Source organism: Antedon bifida, chromosome 3 (genome assembly GCF_963402885.1).
Source record: "Antedon bifida chromosome 3, ecAntBifi1.1, whole genome shotgun sequence".
In the NCBI taxonomy this organism is placed as follows: domain Eukaryota; kingdom Metazoa; phylum Echinodermata; class Crinoidea; order Comatulida; family Antedonidae; genus Antedon; species Antedon bifida.
Genome location: NC_136228.1, coordinates 7,878,476 through 7,899,949, shown reverse-complemented (window position 1 = coordinate 7,899,949; position 21,474 = coordinate 7,878,476). Strand labels below are relative to the sequence as shown.

General features: G+C 34.4%; 3 protein-coding genes and 1 long non-coding RNA gene across 4 annotated transcripts; 2 read left to right on the top strand and 2 right to left on the bottom strand.

The window, feature by feature from the left end:
- Nucleotides 1-4,159: 4,159 nt before the first annotated feature.
- LOC144838113 (extracellular serine proteinase-like) lies at nucleotides 4,160-9,719 on the top strand. Its single transcript, XM_078693472.1, has 8 exons — nucleotides 4,160-4,529; nucleotides 5,031-5,159; nucleotides 6,079-6,214; nucleotides 6,865-6,971; nucleotides 7,574-7,715; nucleotides 7,989-8,173; nucleotides 8,829-9,000; nucleotides 9,298-9,719. Exons 1-8 carry the CDS (start codon nucleotides 4,239-4,241, stop codon nucleotides 9,435-9,437), a joined length of 1,302 nt encoding a protein of 433 aa, XP_078549598.1. The 5' UTR covers nucleotides 4,160-4,238; the 3' UTR covers nucleotides 9,438-9,719.
- A 32-nt stretch (nucleotides 9,720-9,751) lies between these two features.
- LOC144838822 (anaphase-promoting complex subunit 2-like) lies at nucleotides 9,752-16,010 on the bottom strand. Its single transcript, XM_078694320.1, has 10 exons — nucleotides 15,887-16,010; nucleotides 14,913-15,448; nucleotides 14,326-14,458; nucleotides 13,555-13,843; nucleotides 13,239-13,356; nucleotides 12,883-13,058; nucleotides 12,083-12,399; nucleotides 11,491-11,749; nucleotides 10,927-11,165; nucleotides 9,752-10,420 (listed from the first exon to the last, which is right to left on the bottom strand). Exons 1-10 carry the CDS (start codon nucleotides 15,953-15,955, stop codon nucleotides 10,211-10,213), a joined length of 2,346 nt encoding a protein of 781 aa, XP_078550446.1. The 5' UTR covers nucleotides 15,956-16,010; the 3' UTR covers nucleotides 9,752-10,210.
- Nucleotides 16,011-16,111: 101 nt separating this feature from the next.
- On the top strand, nucleotides 16,112-19,867 carry LOC144838834 (sialidase-1-like). Its single transcript, XM_078694335.1, has 6 exons — nucleotides 16,112-16,281; nucleotides 16,690-16,879; nucleotides 17,294-17,556; nucleotides 17,882-18,064; nucleotides 18,384-18,603; nucleotides 19,096-19,867. Exons 1-6 carry the CDS (start codon nucleotides 16,192-16,194, stop codon nucleotides 19,293-19,295), a joined length of 1,146 nt encoding a protein of 381 aa, XP_078550461.1. The 5' UTR covers nucleotides 16,112-16,191; the 3' UTR covers nucleotides 19,296-19,867.
- LOC144838845 (uncharacterized) lies at nucleotides 19,062-21,456 on the bottom strand. The gene is made up of 3 exons (XR_013611715.1): nucleotides 21,351-21,456; nucleotides 20,796-20,903; nucleotides 19,062-20,220 (listed from the first exon to the last, which is right to left on the bottom strand). It is a non-coding gene; the product is annotated as an uncharacterized LOC144838845 (long non-coding RNA).
- Nucleotides 21,457-21,474: the final 18 nt, after the last annotated feature.

The window sequence follows — 21,474 nt, the reverse complement described above, 5'->3', positions numbered from 1 at the left end:
ATATTCGACTCTGCGCATGTTTATTATGCTATAGTAACTATTTATATCAAAAAATAAAAGGGTAAAAAATGGCCATTTTTCGAAAATTTCCCTGTACTATAGTACAGGGATTTTTCAAAAAATGGCAAATTTCGACCTTTTTATTTTCCGATAAAACTAGTTACTATAGCATAATTGACATGCGCAGAACCCAATATTCGACTCTGCGCATGTTTATTTTGCTATAGTAACCATTTATGTCAAAAAATAGATAAAACTGGTTACTAAAGCATAATTGACATGCGCAGAACCTAATATTTGACTCTGCGCATGTTTATTATGCTATAGTAACTATTTATAATAAAAAATACAGGGGTAAAAAAATGGCCATTTTTCGAAAATTTCCCTGTACTATAGTACAGGGATTTTTTCAAAAAATGGCAAATTTTCGACCTTTTTATTTTCCGATAAAACTAGTTACTATAGCATAATTGACATGCGCAGAACCCAATATTCGAGTCTGCGCATGTTTATTTTGCTATAGTAACCATTTATGTCAAAAATAGATAAAACTGGTTACTAAAGCATAATTGACATGCGCAGAACCTAATATTCGACTCTGCGCATGTTTATTATGCTATAGTAACTATTTATATCAAAAAAATAAAAGGGTCAAAAAATGGCCATTTTTCGAAAATTTCCCTGTACAGGGATTTTTTCAAAAAATCGCAAAATTTCGACCTTTTTATTTTCCGATAAAACTAGTTACTATAGCATAATTGACATGCGCAGAACCCAATATTCGACTCTGCGCATGTTTATTTTGCTATAGTAACCATTTATGTCAAAAATAGATAAAACTGGTTACTAAAGCATAATTGACATGCGCAGAACCTAATATTCGACTTTGCGCATGTTTATTATGCTATAGTAACTATTTATATCAAAAAATAAAAGGGTAAAAAATGGCCATTTTTCGAAAATTTCCCTGTACTATAGTACAGGGATTTTTCAAAAAATGGCAAAATTTCGACCTTTTTATTTTTCGATAAAACTAGTTACTATAGCATAATTGACATGCGCAGAACCCAATATTCGACTCTGCGCATGTTTATTTTGCTATAGTAACCATTTATGTCAAAAATAGATAAAACTGGTTACTAAAGCATAATTGACATGCGCAGAACCTAATATTCGACTCTGCGCATGTTTATTATGCTATAGTAACTATTTATAATAAAAAATACAGGGGAAAAAAAATGGCCATTTTTCGAAAATTTCCCTGTACTATAGTACAGGGATTTTTTCAAAAAATGGCAAATTTTCGACCTTTTTATTTTCCGATAAAACTAGTTACTATAGCATAATTGACATGCGCAGAACCCAATATTCGAGTCTGCGCATGTTTATTTTGCTATAGTAACCATTTATGTCAAAAATAGATAAAACTGGTTACTAAAGCATAATTGACATGCGCAGAACCTAATATTCGACTCTGCGCATGTTTATTATGCTATAGTAACTATTTATATCAAAAAAATAAAAGGGTCAAAAAATGGCCATTTTTCGAAAATTTCCCTGTACTATAGTACAGGGATTTTTTCAAAAAATCGCAAAATTTCGACCTTTTTATTTTCCGATAAAACTAGTTACTATAGCATAATTGACATGCGCAGAACCCAATATTCGACTCTGCGCATGTTTATTTTGCTATAGTAACCATTTATGTCAAAAATAGATAAAACTGGTTACTAAAGCATAATTGACATGCGCAGAACCTAATATTCGACTTTGCGCATGTTTATTATGCTATAGTAACTATTTATATCAAAAAATAAAAGGGTAAAAAATGGCAATTTTTCGAAAATTTCCCTGTACTATAGTACAGGGATTTTTCAAAAAATGGCAAAATTTCGACCTTTTTATTTTTCGATAAAACTAGTTACTATAGCATAATTGACATGCGCAGAACCCAATATTCGACTCTGCGCATGTTTATTTTGCTATAGTAACCATTTATGTCAAAAATAGATAAAACTGGTTACTAAAGCATAATTGACATGCGCAGAACCTAATATTCGACTTTGCGCATGTTTATTATGCTATAGTAACTATTTATATCAAAAAATAAAAGGGTAAAAAATGGCAATTTTTCGAAAATTTCCCTGTACTATAGTACAGGGATTTTTCAAAAAATGGCAAAATTTCGACCTTTTTATTTTTCGATAAAACTAGTTACTATAGCATAATTGACATGCGCAGAACCCAATATTCGACTCTGCGCATGTTTATTTTGCTATAGTAACCATTTATGTCAAAAATAGATAAAACTGGTTACTAAAGCATAATTGACATGCGCAGAACCTAATATTCGACTCTGCGCATGTTTATTATGCTATAGTAACTATTTATAATAAAAAATACAGGGGAAAAGAAATGGCCATTTTTCGAAAATTTCCCTGTACTATAGTACAGGGATTTTTTCAAAAAATCGCAAAATTTCGACCTTTTTATTTCCCGATAAAACTAGTTACTATAGCATAATTGACATGCGCAGAACCTAATATTCGACTCTGCGCATGTTTATTATGCTATAGTAACTATTTATATCAAAATATAAAAGGGTAAAAAGATGGCCAATTTTCGAAAATTTCCCTGTACTAATAGTATAGGGACATTTTCGAAAACTAACCAAATTTCGACCATTTTATTTTTGAAATAACTGGTTACTATGACTCTATTAGATGGTGATAATGCAATATATGGTAATATTATTGCATAATAAGTGAATTTTAAAAAGTCGATATTTTGGCCATTTTTGAAAAAAATTCCTGTACAGGGAAATTTTCGAAAAATGACCAAATTTCGACCATTTTATTTTTTGAAATAACTGGTTACTATGACTCTATTAGATGGTAATAATGCAATAATGTGCATTATGGTAATATTATTGCATAATAAGTGAATTTTAAAAATTCGATATTTTTGACATTTTTGAAAAAATCCCTGTACAAGAAAATTTCGAAAAATGACCAAATTTCGACCCTTTTATTTTTTCACAAATTGGCATGCGCAGAAGCACATAATATGGTCTGCGCATGTGCTACCTTGTTAAACAGTAGATATATACTGTAAGAATTTTCTTAAAGTTGCCTGGAAAAAAAGATCCGAGTTTAAAAAGAGCTAATTTGCATTGTTGCTTTATAATTTTGTTTATTAATTTTCGCTATTATTGTATTTAATGTTGCAGAGAAAGACTGGTGTTCATCTCTGTAAATCTTTTTAAAATTACTATTTGTGTTTACTGTATTCGTTGATTTTAAATGTTTATTTTCTTATGTTAATTTTTACAAATGCTAAGTTTGGTTTATTTTAGGCCTTTCATATTATTAATTATTTTATCACTGTAAACAACACTTAACTGTTACATGGAGGTTTCTTCTTAAAAATTTATATTCATTATAACTCTCAAAACATAAATCATGATTTTTCTAAGATAAAAATGTTAATAAAATACTAAAAATAAGACTAAAGTATAAAAATAATTAGGAAAACATAAATAATAATAAAAATTGTACCACTGTAAATAAATTACAATTAACGTTCATAATAATAATACAGTATTAACAAGAACATAAATAATAATAATAATGAATAAATATACTTATATAGGCCTATACTCCATCAAAAGTTAAGTGTTGTACTTTTTCACTATTGTATAATTCATTTCCTTTCCTTTTTTTTTATTTAAACTTATGAACGCACCGTCATATAAAACGTGTGCCGCTGTTCTAAAAGCGTCTGTTCAATAAAGTTATTAATGCTTGGTTCCTACTCGGACGGAACGCAAGGACGTAAGCAATTTGCCATGGGTCAAATCAATGGCGTTGCTCTTTGCGTTGCATCCTAGTGGGAACCCAGATTAGCGAACGGGAAGAGTCCATGATGTATAATACATGATCAAATCATCTTATATATTTTAAATTACATAAACTGATAGATTATAGATATAATTAATCATCTAACTCTGTTGAAGTGTCAATATTTTAATGTCGAAATGACACCAAATCATAACCTAACAATTGTATACAATAGTGTAATCAGTGACCTTTAACCCGTAAACAAGTGACATCACACTGGATAAGATTAGACAAATTGACAAAGGGAGGTAAATTTCATTTACTTTGTGTGAGATTTCTGTCTATTACACAGCGACTCAAGATTCTTTTCCAGTGATTGTCAAGATTCATTAAAGAAAGATGAAGTATGTATTACTGGTTTGCATGGCATTATTTGTGAATAAGTGCCATGGCTGTAATAGAAATGACCCTGAACCAACCGAACCAGAACCAGAACCAACTACTACAAGACCATATCCAACCACACAAATTATGAAAACAAGTATACCAGACACGACAATTGATCCTACCAGATGCCCGGATATTTACACGCGGACAGCAGACGACGTGTTAGCAGATGGTTACGCCGCTGTCATAGGCAGTAAATTGCCCAACTCTGATTTAACTAGCAGATACATCATTATTTTAAAAGTAGGTTGGTTTTTACCTTTGAAATGAGAACTATATTTTTAATTATTGGCAAGTGCAAAAACAGATTTTGTATTTCTGTTCGGAGGCTAGTAGAGGAAATCTAACTTATTACGTAATAATTCAATAATAATCATTATTATGATAATATCTTGTTTTCCTTTCCTCTTCTCGCCATTTTTGGAGTCTTTTCGAAAAAAAAAGGATTACACTTCTATATTTGGCAAACAATCGCATCAACAAAACCTCGTGGTGTATTCTAAAAACAATTCCTTCACTTTACATTTTCTTTTATTCTATATGTTTTAATCCTGTAGGCCTATAAATATGTTTTTCAATAATATAAACATTTAATAATAACTTTTAAATTATCAATGAAGAAAATAACTAATTTAGAGATTAAATTGCCCTTTGTGTATAATCTACAACAATATTTAATGGGAAATTAAGTTAAGGATTTTAGAAAATGTAATATTGAGTGTATTCATTATCTTTACGTTTTAGAATGACGTAGATCCAGACGATTTTGTCTTGGAGATCCGGAAGCTGTTTGTAACTTTGGAACCAGTGAGTGTATTACGTGGAGGCCTAAAAGGTATAATAATAGATATGGACAGCCAGCAAGTCGATATGGTAAATTGTATAATATACATTTTTTTCTAATTCTTAATTTTATTAATTATTAAGGTACTCCTTTTGGTTCAATTACAATAAGCGAACATTTCATTCTTTAAAAGTTTGTTACAATAATTCTTTGCATATGTTACTGAATTTGAGTAAATTAGTGCTTCTGAAAGCGTTTGGTGTTTCTAGTTTTGGTGACTTTATGTGTAAGTCCATTTATAGTTTTTTGTTACGTATTAATGTATTTAATAATACGATTGTGAAAACTTTAATTCCAAATTCCAGTTTGTCTGGCATTTTACATTAATATTTTACTATTTTATATTTTTGATACTTCATGTTACTTTTATATGAATTTGCGAAATAAAAGTTTATAATTTATAATATTGATAAAGCCATTTCATTGTGTGTTGCCACTGTTGCAAATTAATTATTAATTATTGTAATTATAGTTGTATAAATCAACAATTTGGGAAGGGCTCAATGTACTTTAACCCTGCCTTTGATACCAAATCACATCATATCTTATCATTTATGGTATTGCGCATAAACGTAATGTCAAAATGATATGACTAATAAATAATACATAACTGATAGGGGAGATGATGATGATGATTGTTAGTATTTCTGTTTTAATTTTATCTACTAACTTTAAATCTATTAATCCATTAATATACATTTATATACTTTTTTCAATGTATAATTTTCTTGTTTGTTCATCAGTTTGATAATTGTGATATTGTAGTTGTATTTCTTTCATACGGCCTCGTGGAAGAACACATTTTGTTGTGAACGAGCCTCCGTTTTAAAATAAAGATGTTATTATTATTGTTATGACAGCGAGTAATTTTAACTAGTCTATATTTCTTGTACTGAAAATGGCGAAATAAAATAACATTGAACGGTTGAAATGTTCATTTTCTAAAAGGTTCGGAAGTTAAACATGGTGAGGTATATTGAACACGATGCTGATGAGTTTATGACCGAGTCACCACCTGTAACATGGGGTCTTGACCGGGTTGACCAGCGGTCTCAACCATTGGATGGTATTTACAATGTTTACGGTAAGAGCGATATATAAACGCCGTATTATTTAATACTATTTTTGAACATTAAGCGTGGTTCCCACTAGAACGCAACGTATCGACGCAAAGTGTGGTATTGCGTAATCACAAGTGGGAACCGACGACGCAATAGTGCTGCAAACATCGTAGGTTTGATTTCACGCAGGCGGGGCAAAAGCAATGATTGGAAGGGCATTTACTTACGTTGCGTAGATTGCGTTACGTTGCGTCGATAGTGGGAACTAAAGCTTGGTTCCCACTAGAACGTAACGCAAGGACGTAAACGCAACGCAAGCGTTTTAACCAATGACAAACGAAGTTATAGACAGTTAGCAATCACAAGCGAATGAGCCATCGCTTGTGATTGGTCAATTCACTTGCGTTGCGTTACGTCCTTGCGTTGCGTCGCTAGTGGGAACCACGCTTAAGTATTAGATAGAATTACTGTAGTTACCATTACTGTTTCTACTTTTTAACGATAGCCGAAAATCGCCGTCTATATAATAATATAACAATAATACTAATTTATATAGCACACATATCCACTAAAAGTGTTCAAGGCGCTAGTTCATATACATAAACTAAGAAGAAGTTAGAAGAAGCTAAATGTTTCTAGTAATCTACCTATATTATGTTTATGTATGTTACAGGGAACGGAACAGACATTCCAGTTTACGTCATAGATTCTGGTATTAATGTTGATCACGAAGACTTTGGCGGACGTGCTGTCAACTGGTTTGATGCCACTGGTGAAGATGTGAGTAAGATAATCACTTTGTTTTAGGAGAGTCTGAACGTCCACTCCATTCCTCCGATGCAGTAGCAGGAGTGCCGTCAGCTCTTCAATGGGGTCGGCAGATGTGTGGGGAGTATTGGAGGATAAAGCTTGGTTCCCACTAGCGACGCAACGTAACGCAACCTAGGCAAAAGCTTGGTTCCCACTAGAACGTAACGCAAGGACGTAAACGCAACGCAAGCGTTTTAACCAATGACAAGCGAAGTTATAGACAGTTAGCAATCACAAGCGAATAAGCCATCGCTTGTGATTGGTCAATTCACTTGCGTTGCGTTACGTCCTTGCGTTGCGTCGCTAGTGGGAACCACGCTAAAGTAAGAAAATGCCCTTCCAATAACTGTGTTTGCCCCCGCCTGCGTGAAATCAAACGTGCGATATTCCAGTATTGTTGTGTCGTCGGTTTCCACTTGCGATTACGCAATACATTACTTTGTGTCAATACGTCGCTGCGTTGCGTTCTAGTGGGAACCACGCTTTAAGCTCTGCAATGGGGGTCGGCACTAGTGAGCTTATCGTTTCGTTCAATATATTTTAACATGTTTAACTTCCAACATGAAACACAGGGTATAGACTGCAGTGGTCATGGAACACACTGTGCCGGTACTGTTGGTAGTGAGCATTACGGCGTCGCACCTGGTGTGATACTGTTTAGCGCCAGAGTCTTCAACTGTGAGGGCAAGGGCTATAAGTCCATCACCATTAAAGGTAATTACAATAATACGAATATCTGCATTTATAAAATTCACAATTTACATAAACGAACAAGCAGCGTTCAGGCATCGTATCAGAGCAGTTAAATCTGTTAAGGCCTATACCTATTGCTTTCAATATTATCATTATTATTATCAGACTATTGACATGATTTGTCCAGTATCAGCCATATGATTTGATACTGTGTCACATGTGTATCACACGTAACGAAACCGTAACCAACTCTATAAAATATAGAATTCACTTTTATATATATTCTGTGACTAGCCATGAATGAAGTACTGATCAACGGTACTGCACCAGCAGTTGTCTCCATGTCTCTTGGAGGATCTCCCAACCAGGCACAAGACGAAATGGTAAAAATACTCTTCGAAGCCGGCTTTGTGGTAGTTGTTGCTGCTGGCAATAATGATGATGACGCTTGCTTGAAGTCTCCAGCAAGAGCATATGAAGTAAGGTTTTAATTAATCAGCGAGTCAAATGGCCGTACCTAGAGAGCCAACAATATCGGCATGGTTGTGGAACTTAATAAATAAAGAATTAAATAAGGATTACAGGTTGAGGTTGGCTCAATAGGTTGAGTGCACACAGTTATAACCTGTGGGTACTTTAAAGAACCCAGTTCATCATTCGAGACGAGTAGGGGTTATCCTGGGTGTTCAAAAACAAACCGTTCACAAAATCAGAGGAATTATCACCTATGTGCCTCTCAATAAAAGTGTTATATTTCTGGTAGGGCTAGAATTTGAGAGGGTGTTGGTCACACCATGGACAAAAAACACATTATCAGATTTGAAGTGGTTAGTTTTCTTTTTCTTGGGCTTGTGTCTTCCATTGAAATTGTTCATCTTTTCTAACATGTAACTTCAACTGCAGCTTAATGTACTACAATGTATGTCTACAATGTATGTCTGAAATATGGGTTGGTCCACTCTAATGCAAATGAGCATAGAAGGAATTGGTCACCCTAGCACAAAATGACGAGGCTTAGCACCATGAGCTTAGCACCAACAGCTCATTCCTGATAAGAACAAATTCCAGTCCACTCAGCGGTTGAAAAATGCCCACATTCAGAACGAATATAGCTCTTTTAATTTCTTCTTATAGGCTATCACAGTAGGTGCCACGAACATTAATGACACCAGAGCCTACTTCTCTAACTATGGAGTAGCCGTTGACATGTTTGCACCTGGAAGATATATTGAATCTTTAGACTTTGAGACAAACAATGGCACGTCAGTTAAATCGGGTACTTCAATGGCAACACCTCACGTGTCAGGTATGCATATCTTCATAATACTTTTTTTTTTAAAGCTATTAGTGGTTTTAACATCTGTAAATATTAGCCAAGTCAAGTGAGGCAGTATTCGGCATAGGTTCTGGAACACTTCACCAAACGAACAGATTGATTGCTTCATGGACAGGAGTAACTACACCACCTTTCTTCTTTTTGTAAGTCTTAGCATCTCTAATGAACTCAATAATAATAAATACCGTACTTATATAAACTGTGTTAGGTTGCTAGTCTGAGCAGCGTATAGAGTTTATATGTAAATTATCTTTTTCTATATTTTAGGATTGGCTGCCATTTTGATAGGTAAAGGAACACCACCAGAGGATGTCCCCGACGCCATATATGACCTAACAACAAAAGAGATAGTCAAAGATGCTGGTGAATACTCCTATAATAGGTTTATGTACGTTCCTAACCCCTAAACACAACAAATAGGCATTATACTGTAACTTCATAAGCTCTTAAGCTCTGTCTACACTATCAACCTTTATGTGACTAAAAAATAAGATGTGCTTATATATCTTTTTTGTTAAATTAGTTTGACAGTGTAGACAGAGCTTAAACGTGAATAATGTTCATTTCAAAGCAAAATAATATTATTTAAAATTATATAAATTTTAAAGTGTAATATTTAATTTATAACAAAAAATAATATTGTAATTTGAAAAAAAAGATTGAAACTATCTGTTTTAACTTTAATAATGATTGTAACAACAAAATAAATCCATAATATTCATTCAGCATTTTAAGTTTTATTTGAATAATTGTTATCATGACTATAAATAGTAATGATAAATTTTAGAAACGGTGGTGGTCTAGGTTTTAAATCTACTATAGCACTAACCCAAAATTTCGTCCTCTATCTCCTCCTAAACTGCACAATTGATACTCATGAAATTCTCGGTAATTTTTATGCATCGGTACATCACAATTAGGTCATCACTAGCAATATCAAATTCACTAACTAGATAGCACTTGTACATTAAACAATAAGAGCCAGTTAAATCTAATAATTTATTATATATTTGGATGGCATTGTATGAGTGCGATATTCAATTGGTGTAATTATTTTTATGATATTTTGGAGTATTAAATCATAAAAAAAACAAAACAACACTCACTTTGTTTCCAAACTTTATTGGATTTAAAGAAAGATTGCGATGAACCTAACTGGTCATCACAAACTCAATGGTCATCAGCTGGTCTTAGGAAGCCTGTATATCCCACCAGCGTAAATTAACTGCTGATCTCGCACCTTGCGGTCAAGGAATACTCTTAGTTCCTGTTCGCTGCATTCCGATGACGCAGGTCCTTGCATTGCAAACATCTTCAACATTGAATGGATCCTTTCTAAGGGTAAACTTTCTAAGTTGGTTAACATTCCCACTATGTAAGACCAGAACATCTGAAATAAATAAACGATACAAATAATGTATTTATTTTTAAAAAATCATAAAAAATTTTAATCAGTACGGTATTAGAAATTGAAGAGCACATGGGTCATTATTTTCGCATGTAGAGTTCATGAAATTGAATGGAATTTTTCACACAAGGGATGAAAACCGACATTCAAGTGTAAAAACAATCGTTATACATTGCTGTATATCAATGCTTTTATGCTGTAATAAAAACTGTTATTGAAAATTCTTAGAATGCCATAGCAAACAGTGGCACTGAGAAAGCACAGGTTTTCTATAATCGGAAAATTTATTTACTTGGTATTAAGTCCTGTCTACACTATCAAACTAGTTTGACAAAAGAAATATGGTATTGATATGCTTAAATATGGAAATGAAATATGGCCCATCATAATGTCCATATATGGGCACAACACATTGTTTTTGTCACATAAAGTTTGATAGTGTAGACAGAGCTTTAGATGTGTGCTTAAAGAAACAAAGCAACACGTACCTGCAGCTCTTCTTCTTTCTGGTCTTGAGCAGATGCCATTGCAGATTCAATCTCTTCATCACTGTCAATCATCAAGACATCTTCTCCACCTTGTTGGCCTTGTTGTTCTTCCACAAGTACAAACGTGTCTTCTTGGTCTTCCTTCAAGACTCCTTGGCTTTGCCAGAATGCTATTTTGCGTCTCAGAGCTGTGCTTGGCACTTGCATTAGACTACTCAGCTCTTCAATTGTCCATTTGGCTACAGAAGAGTGTTTGAGAAAGAGGGCTTATACAATCTTGTAGGCGAGGGAAGAATAATATCAACAAAGAAATAACATATATTGCACCTTATTCATTTCACATATTTTTGATACTTTTCTTTTTGTTTTTACATTGCCTTGTAACGTCTTATGAACGTGTGCCGCTGATACAAAAGCGTTTGTTCAATAAATTTATCTTTATCTTTATGTAACTGAACAAATATAAAAGTACAGATGGTCTCTCTCTCACCTCAATTATTAGATTAATCTTGCACCAATATTCACAAATGCATTTTTAATTCTAAATTTAATTCTAAATCTTACCTTTATTTTGAAAGTGAATTATAATAGTAGCGTGAATCGGGGAAACAGAAAATGACAGTTTTCTATTCTTCAATTCAATATCTAAATTCACCAAACCGATGTTTGTTTTCCAATTCAACGTACGCGATCCTTTAAGCGTTTCAAAACTAGTCCGATAATCGTTCATTGATTTTTGGATGGCTTCTGGTAACTCCAATTTTTCTTCTTTAAGATTTGGCCAAAATTGAGCAGACAGAATCAGAGAATTAAAATCCACTTCCTAGTAAAACAAATATAGTATGCAATTAATTAAATAAATATAGAATAAAACTTTTATTGTAAAATCATTAATATTTTCATTTTAGGCATATTGTCAAAGATTCACTGTCATCAAAGATGGCAAGATTGTCCACAAGACAAATGTAAATCATACAATAAAAATGCACTGTTCAATACATTTGTGTCTTAAATTTCAGATTAAAATGACGATTATTAATGTAAACCAAATTTAAACTGTTATGGAGGTGCTAAGACAAAGACATCTTATTTATAAAGATTTTTATTAGATTTTTTTTTATATTAATTTAAAAAATGTAAAATATTCACTAAATACCTCTTCCTTTTTTGTCTTCTCCTTACTTTCTTCTTTCTCTTCCTGTTCTAGTTGTTTCTCTTTTATATTAGCATTTATTCTCTTAGAGTCTGCTACATCCTTCAACATTACTTCACAGAAGTGGAGTTGAGACTCGCCAAAACGCAACTTCAACAGTTCAAGATAACGCAGCTCTCTGGCCGTGTCAAAGTTAAATGAGGTCAGAATACGATCTGCTAACAATGTACGATACTCACTAACAAATAACTCTCTGCTTCCATATATGTTAACCAATGTGCTGATGATATCCGATGACCTTCGACTTTTAGAAGTGTTACCTTCAAAATAAAAGGAATTTGATGACTATTATGTGTGATCTATTTTTTTTACTTGAAAATAATTTTTTATTACAGTTTTCTATATATGATTATGAAAAACAAATGATCATAAAATGACACCTGGTGAACATAAACTGACACCTGTTGATTGTAAACTGACGTTCATAAAAAGACACCTAACAATCATAAAAAGACACCTGGTGATCATATAAAGACACCTGGCAATCATAAAAAGACACCTGGCGATCATAAAAAAACACCTGGCAATCATAAAAAGACACCTGGCGATCATAAAAATACAACTGGCGATCATAAAAAGACACCTGGCAATCATAAAAAGGCACCTGACGATCATAAAAAGACACCTGGTAGTCATAAAAAGACACCTGGTTTGGTTTTGGGAGTTGACTATATATTCATAGTATAACTACTGCTAATTCCACATGGAATTGTGGATCTAGCCAGCGGATTTTACATACTTACCTGGATCAGCATCAATTGGATCTGGTTGCCAGTTACTGGGGTCCTCTTCTTCCTCCTCACTCATGTAACTCTCATCCATTTGAAGTGGTTCTGCTTTAATGAGTTCTTCAGCTAAGTCACTGCTGCTGTCGTCTGTTAAGCTTGAAACGATGCAACGTACAGTATCCTCACGACTCCTGTACTTACACAAAAACAAACATTTTATTCTGGGAAAACTCACATGTTTCCGTTATATAATATATTTAATGTTACAAAATGTAAGAAGTAATCATAAAATACACAAATAGATTCTATCAAATTAACAGTAGTTGTTTTAATTCACAATCAAAATAAAACACGAATATTATTTAGTTTACCTTAAATATTTTCTAACAGGCTCGCATACAATTTCTAACATGACGCCTGATTGGTCAAGAACTTTCAATGACCGTATTGAGGAGATGTATTGAGTTAGTATATCCGCTGTGTTTACACCTATAGCAAAATAAACATGTTATTACTTTACATACAGTATATGAATGTGTAGAGTCCAATAGGGCCTGGTTACAAAATTTAGTATAAAACTTAGTGGGGTGGGATTAAATCAATCAAGGGATGAGATTATACTCGAACATGAGATTATATTTGGCCATATACATTACTACATCAACTGGAAATCTAAAATTTGCGTACCTGGATGCAGAAGTCGTCTTTCAAAGTCATTACGCAACGACCTAATCAAGTGTGAACGCAAGTCTGTTTTCTTAAGACACATTTTCAAGTCTTCCAGCGCCTTGATAGACTCAGGAAACTCGACGATGATGTTAAATAGTTCTTGAATGCGTAGTTTTGCGAATGTCTGATACAAGAAGTATTGTAAACGGTCCTTCCACTTGGCGATTGTTTCCGCAGCATCTGAGGAGGTTGTTGAATCGCCTTGGCAAATATTTGTCAACCATGCAACAACTTTATCATTCAACCACTGGAAATATATAACAACATATTTTTGTATTAATGAAAAAGCAGCAACATATCAACATATTATGCATTCAGTAATTGTATACTATGCAATATTAAGCCTACCTTTTTATTTTTTTTACAATTATGGTTTCTCGTCAAATGTACGAGAATTATCTAATTAGCAAATTCATAATGACCTCTAGGTGACCTGATTGTTAAATTGGTCTAAAAATATATTTTTTAAAGGTTCCCAATCATTTAGTCATGCCATTTAGGAGAAGATATGATAGCGTAACAAATTTTGGATTTGTCCTATTATATTGTAGATGGTTTCTAAAATTAATTAAGTCTCAGAAATGTGACAACAAAATGTGATGTGCCCATATATGGACATGATGTTGTTATATCACAACTGTATTTTGGAATATCCCTACCATATTTGGGCACATCACACTTCTTTGTCAAACTATTTTGATAGTGTAGACAGGGCTTTACAGTACTTACCTCTTCTAAATTGTCCAGAAAACTAACTTCAAACTCACCATGGCATGAGTTTTTAACATGCTGTTGTATTCTTGTGTGGATAATACCAGTAATAGCTTCTCCACACAAATGCTCTAGCAAACCAAGGGAAAACCTGTAAAATAATTTACATAAAATCATAAATAGTTTGTATTGGCTCATATATAATCCCACCCTACAACACATTGTAGTAAAGTTTTTGGTTTAAAATATATTTTCTTCTGAACATATAGTAGCTTATTAGCTCATTACCACCATTTTTTTCCTGTTTTTTCCCTTCTTACTGTCTTCTTTTTCACACTATTGCCTAGAGGGATGTTTATTTTCGGTTTGAGGGTCGGAGGCCCGATCTTCTCGATACCGTACTTTTAGCAGCCAGAGCAAAAGTATTCCTAGCAATTGATTAATTACAGTACTTACAGAATAAACGAGGACATATTGATTGAAATAGAGAAGAGGCAAATGATGAAAAGGATAGTGGAGCAGCAAAAGCAATAGATTTGACATAGAATTAGGAAAGGAGGACTTTTGGCAGATGACAAGGTGGTAGACAAAGTAGGTAGACTTACAGTTGTGAATTTACTTGGTAAAAAGATTTAAGTATTTCTTGGCATGTACAGCAATCTGTATTAGTACAACCATTAGACTGAGGGTCTTTCTCACGTTCGGTCTCGTCTTCCATTCCATCATCGTCGGAAATCTCAAAAGCTTTGAAAGCCTTTGAGTAAAACTGCCAAACAATATTCTTTCGAAACTTTTGCGGCATGTGGTAAAATTGCGTTGCTTTGATTAGTACAATGAAACGTTCTTTGATTGTAAATAGTTTATGTTTCTGGGTGGCATCATCAAAAGATATCTTATTAACAGCTTGCATCAATTGGACGTAAGGTTGTAAGGAAGAATGCAAGTTGTCAACAGCAAGTACAAATGCATGGTTTGTGCAAGTGATGTTTTTCTGATCATGGCAAAAATAACTCCAGAAATTTGGGGAAAACTTGTTTTGGAGATCCTGGCGTAGTTTCTCCAAAAGCCATTCTTCAATGAGGATGCCAAATCCTTGTTGATAGAGAGCGGACACAGATTCTAGCAGACAACCTGAATCTACCTACATTGTACAAAAAAACATTAAAAGAAGAGAAACGATCAATTTTCTAAGATTTTTTATTTATTTATTCATTTTTATTTATTTTAATAGTCTAGGTCTATGCTACACTCCTCTTGCTACTAACTTTTAGTAATTCTAATTAAAAATAGGGCGGCAGAAAAAAAGCCCGGTGGTACGGTTTAGTACTTCTAGAGTAGACAGTAGTAGGGCTAGCTAGGCCTACTCTATCTACTACTACTAGCTAGGACACAGCAGGTGTACGACCTACTACTATCTAACTTAACTAGGCCTAGCTAGCTAGTAGCAGGCCGGCCTTGGTTTTGGCCCCTCTGCCCTGCCTGGCCCTAGAGTACTAGTAACTACCTACTAGCTAGTAGGCTCTAGTCTAGCCTAGGACAGGCCTCACTCAGGAAGGTAGATAGTAAATAAAGTACTAACCTTTTCTTGTTTCTTAGATATAGAATGTTCTAATACATCCCACGATGTATTTACAATGTCATAATTCATTTTTTAATTCTTAAGAAACCACCCGCGCCAGACCAAAAACACATTTCAATTTTAATCAAAGAAGCCCTCTATATAGATACGGGGAAATCCCTTCAACAAATCACACGCCCTCTAGAGTTACTACTATTTTAGGGGAACCCCCTTTGTTGAGTTGAATCATTCATCACATGACATGCAAAACCTCTAGGTCCAAAACGTAACTTAATTAATAATTTGTCAAATAGAAAGTGAAAATAATGTTGCTGTTGTTAATTATATCGACGTGTTGTTGTTTGGAAGTAGTACACACACATCCAGAAAATCTAAAAATTGGCGGAGTGGCGCAGGTAGGCACTAACAAACAACTATATAATAAAGACAAAGTAATTGTCATATTATAGGCCTAAACCTACCTATCTAGCCTAGACTCTATCTAGACCTACCTAACTGTGCCGTCTAACTAGACCTTAGCCTATAGACAGGTAGGTGGTTAGGCCTTTCCAAGCCCTACACTTGAAGGTGGTTAGGCTTTTGAATACATCACTAACATTAACACAATCCTATCCCATAATCCTGTATACTTTTTTATGTACTGTCTGTGTATGCATTACTAATTAGATAATAATATTGCTGTTTTTTACAATGATATGTGGATGATCAGCCTTTTAAAGTTTATGGCTAATATTTAATAATTATAACTTCAGTTAAATATTTATGGTCTATGCTGCTACTGTATCATATTTGTTACCTTACAGGTTGAGCCACTGGTGACATTGGAAGAGAAGATATGGGTTGCAGGAGACGCAGATGTATCCCACTATCGCATCCCATTGCTAACGTACACTCCAAAAAACAAAAATCTGCTGGCTATGGCTGAAGCCAGAAAATATTCAACATCGGATGCTGGATCCAAGTTTCTGGCAATCAGAAGGTCTAATGATGGAGGTAATGGCTGATAACCAAATCAAGAGTCATTGTTTGCCAATTAGTTGGACCAAGGCAATCTAACAACAGAACAATAATGAGCTCGCCTTAAACTTGCCAAGATAGGAACTCGTAACAGTCCTTTGATCTTATGTCTGGTTGCAACTAATACCAACAGTACTGTACTATGTACATATTCTCCGCGGCACACAACATCTGTTAAAGAGCGTGGAAGTGTTTGTGTCAATGTCACAGATAAACCTTTTGATATCCGGAGCTCAGCATCCTGTTGTTAGATTGCCGTGGTTGGACTATATTTGAACACTGCTGCAAATCTATAACTTACCGATCTATTCCAATATTTTTTTTTTCCAGTTATGGATAAGTGGATGAGTTTGTCTAAATAATTAATAAACTATTAAATTAATTTCTTAGGGTACAGTTGGAAACCACAACAGTTCATTGAAAATGACGGATCAATATTCGACGGAATCAGCCTGGGTTCGGTCGTGGTCGATGATGAACTTGGTAATATTTTCATCGTGTTCAGCCGTTGTTATCATTCCGAGAAGTGCAACATTTCTACACTGTATTACGTGAAGAGTACGGATGATGGTTACACGTGGAACAATCCCGTCAATATGTCGATGAGTATTGGTACCAAAGCATTCGCTGCTGGACCAGGGTCTGGTATTCAGGTGAATCATTAATAATCATCACTATAATGCACTGTTCTTAAAACGTTGTGCTTTAAAGGCTTTCAAACCATGTGATTGATTGAACAAATGCATATTTCTGTTTTATTATAAAATCATATGCATTTTATTTGTGGGGGTGAAAACGTAACCTTATAAAGGTAAAATAATTCCATAGCTAGCATAGCTCCCGATCAGAGGTGGATGATCCATGGGGGCGTGCTACTCTACGATCTGTTGACAGCTAAAATTAAATTATGAACTACTATTACATGTAAACAAATCCTGGATTCTCTTTAATAGATTTTATATCTTTTTGTTTTAACAGTTAAAAAATAGTAAATATAAAGGTCGTCTACTTGTATGCGGTCATGGGACGCTAGATGGTGATGGTATGTTTTGTCTTATTAGTGACGACCATGGTGATAACTGGCAGTACGGTGGGATGCTGAAGAGTATACCGTACAACACACCAAAGGTATCTGGTGATTTTATACCAGATGAATGCCAGGTAATAATCATCATTTATCCTAGAAATTAGGCCCTCTACAAATCCACGACAGTCACAGTTCAGTGCCAACCATAAACGACCCACCGGGGTAACTCTCTAATCTGCAATGAGTTTACAAGTCAGAAATGTACACTATACCACACTCTACCACCAGAACAGTGCTTGATGAGATGCTAGAACCAGTGCCAATTGTATGACTTTATTTGCGGTGCCCATGCCTTAAACCATGTGACGATTTGATTAATATATTCAAAAATTACCTAGTTAATTAACCCAGTTATTAATTCCATATTTAGTATTATTGTTTATTATACTGTAGCCTATAGAAATGCCAGACGGATCTGTAGTAGTCAACACCCGGAATCAAGGCCATTATCACTGTCATTGCCGGATTATTGCCAAAAGTACAGATGGTGGAGAGACATTCCCTATTGATGATGTGTACTTTGACTTGAACCTAATCGAACCGGCTGTTGCAGCAGGGGCACTTTTCCATAATGGCGTAATGTACTTTACAAATCCAACATCTACTTCACATAGTGAGTATATATTAGACTTAAAGCAAGGCAATCTAACAACAGGACACTGAGTTCACCTTGCCAAGACTCATAACAGTCCTTTGATCTTATGTCTGGCTGCGACAAATACCAACATTACTGTACTATGTACATATTCTCTGCGGGGGTATGGAACTGATCGTGTCGCAGCCACAGATAAACCCTTTGATCTCCGGAGCTCAGCATCCTGTTACTCTATTGCCATGTTTAAAACCATTCCCTTTGTATTACAGATAGTAAGTTGATTCTGTTTTTTTATGTAATGTGAATTGGGCTTTTTATTGTCAGTTTTTTTATAGTTATTATTTGTTAATCCTTTTTATCATGTAAATCATAATTCAGTTTTACTGTGAAAATGATTTTAGTAAATTGTACCATTATGAATGAAATGGATGAATGAATATTTTTAACATGAAAAAAAAAATCATTAAAATGCTCAATTTGAAAATTATATACAAATTTTTATTTTTTTAGGGGTGAACATGACACTGCATTGGAGCTACGATTTAGGTAAAACATGGAATAACAGTTTAAGCATCTGGCCGAATCCCTCTGGTTACAGTACTATGACTACTATACCTGGACTAGATAACAGTATTTATATACTCTACGAAAAGGGACGTGTATCAACCTATGAAAGCCTTTCCTTTGTTAAAATCGATTTACACCACTGATCACACTTTAAGCATCATTACCATTAAATCTAAGTCTGAACACCAGGCCAGGAGCAGACGGATTCAGGGAGAGGAGTAATGCCTAGAGCAATACTCCCCCTAAAATGAAATTATGAACTACTCTTTGATATCAATTATTAATATTACATGTTAGTGCTCAGCTGTTTACAAATTCCTGGATCCGCCCCTGGTGCATGGTGACAGACAATACTATTCCAATGACCTATATATATATTATGACATATTGGATAAATTACTTTAGCAACATTTGTATTATGTATATAATTATTAGTGATTTTAAACAAGATCACATGGGCTTTATTAATCTCGTAGAAACCAGCAAAAATATTTATGTTGATAGTTACGGGTAAGAGATAACTAGATCGTTAGGTTACAGTGCTCAATACCAGTTATATGCACACTAAATTGTTGGAATGTACCAAGTACTGATAATACTAAACTGATGCTGATTTATATCAAAAAGGAATTTCTTTGTTTATATTCTATACAAACTTAATTAATTTCACTGTTATATTATATTTGATATGAAAATAAATTGTTATGTATTCATATGTCGTATGTACTGTACATGTATTAAATAGTTTATGAACATACACAAACAAAATTAAAGTCTGCTGGCTGTAGTTGAAGCCAGAAAATGTCCAACGTTGAACGCTGGATCAATGTTTCTGAAGGTCCAATTTAAACTCAATTAGTTTATATTTTAAAAACATTGAGCATCTCCTAAACTGGACTCTTTCAAACGTCTTCCTTCGCTCCAGCACACTGCTAAATACTGCCATCCGCTATAGGGTTGGCATGAATTGTAATATCCGAGATGCAGACTTTCTCAAGAGGGCGATAGTTCTTTTCGTTGACAGGTAGCTTTTCAAGTTCATCTATTGTGTCTAGCCCATCGATTACTCTGCAAATAATTATATTATATATATATATATTTTTCTACATTTTCCTAAGTGAGTGGCCAAGCAGTTAAGACAGTGGAACCGTAATTACGTAGCCATAACATCAGCAGGAGTTCGAGGCTCACTCACTCCATGGTTCTGGTGGTAGAACGAGCCTTCTCGGATAAGGACTATAAACCGTAGGTCCAGTGTACACAACTGATTCATGTGAACCTAGTACATCTTTTGAGACGAGTAGGGGGTTACCCCGGTGTATTAGTACATCACAGCCACTGATTATAACTGGGAGACCAGTCTTTGACTGAAGAGGTCGCCCAGTATAAATAAAATATTTCAATTCCTTCACATGCTATCATTACATCCACTAACTCCACAATTGGTATAAGTAAGGTGTCACTGTCAGTCAATACTGTACCTAGGACAATTTTACTGCAGTAACTGCAAGGATCTAGATTTCTTGTTGAGTGCAATACCAAATACAGGTAATTACATTGTGCAAAATTATTCAGTAGTTGTGGCCAAACTACAAATAATTTTTCAAGAAACTAGAAATGTCACGCCAGGATCGTGGATATACCTTTTGGAGATCCTGGCGTAGTTTCTCTAAAAGCCATTCTTCAATGAGGACGCCAAATCCTTGCTGATAGAGAGCGGACACAGATTCTAGCAGACAACCTGAATCTACCTACATTGTACAAAAAAACATTAAAAGAAGAGAAACAATCAATTTTCTAAGATTTTTTATTTATTTATTCATTTTTATTTATTTATTTTAATAGTCTAGGCCTAGGCTACACTCCTCTTGCTACCAACTTTTAGTAATACTAATTAATAATAGGGCAGCAGAAAAAAAGCCCGGGTGGTACGGTTTAGTACTTCTAGTAGACAGTAGTACTAGGCCTAGGACTAGCTAGGCCTACTCTATCTTCTACTAGCTAGGACACAGCAGGTGTACGACCTACTACTATCTAACTTAACTAGGCCTAGCTAGCTAGCAGCAGGCCGGCCTTGGTTTTGGCCCCTCTGCCCTGCTTGGCCCTAGAGTACTAGTAACTACCTAGCTAGCTAGTAGGCTCTAGCCTAGGACAGGTAGGCCTTACTTAGGAAGGTAGATAATAAATAAAGTACTAACCTTTTCTTGTTTCTTAGATATAGAATGTTCTAATACATCCCACGATGTATTTACAATGTCACAATTCATTTTTTAATTAATAAACCACCCGCGCCAAACCAAAAACACATTTCAATTTTAATCA

Coding starts and splice junctions, on each gene's coding strand:
- LOC144838822 (XM_078694320.1), bottom strand. CDS start 15,955: ATGAATTATGACATTGTAAATACATCGTGGGATGTATTAGAACATTCT. Junction 14,459..14,912: donor TACCAAGTAAATTCACAACT/GTAAGTCTACCT, acceptor ATTATTTTACAG/GTTTTCCCTTGGTTTGCTAG. Junction 12,400..12,882: donor TCCAATTGATGCTGATCCAG/GTAAGTATGTAA, acceptor TTTATTTTGAAG/GTAACACTTCTAAAAGTCGA.
- LOC144838834 (XM_078694335.1), top strand. CDS start 16,192: ATGTTGCTGTTGTTAATTATATCGACGTGTTGTTGTTTGGAAGTAGTA. Junction 16,880..17,293: donor CAGAAGGTCTAATGATGGAG/GTAATGGCTGAT, acceptor TTAATTTCTTAG/GGTACAGTTGGAAACCACAA. Junction 18,604..19,095: donor TCCAACATCTACTTCACATA/GTGAGTATATAT, acceptor TTATTTTTTTAG/GGGTGAACATGACACTGCAT.
- LOC144838113 (XM_078693472.1), top strand. CDS start 4,239: ATGAAGTATGTATTACTGGTTTGCATGGCATTATTTGTGAATAAGTGC. Junction 4,530..5,030: donor GATACATCATTATTTTAAAA/GTAGGTTGGTTT, acceptor TTTACGTTTTAG/AATGACGTAGATCCAGACGA. Junction 5,160..6,078: donor ACAGCCAGCAAGTCGATATG/GTAAATTGTATA, acceptor ATTTTCTAAAAG/GTTCGGAAGTTAAACATGGT.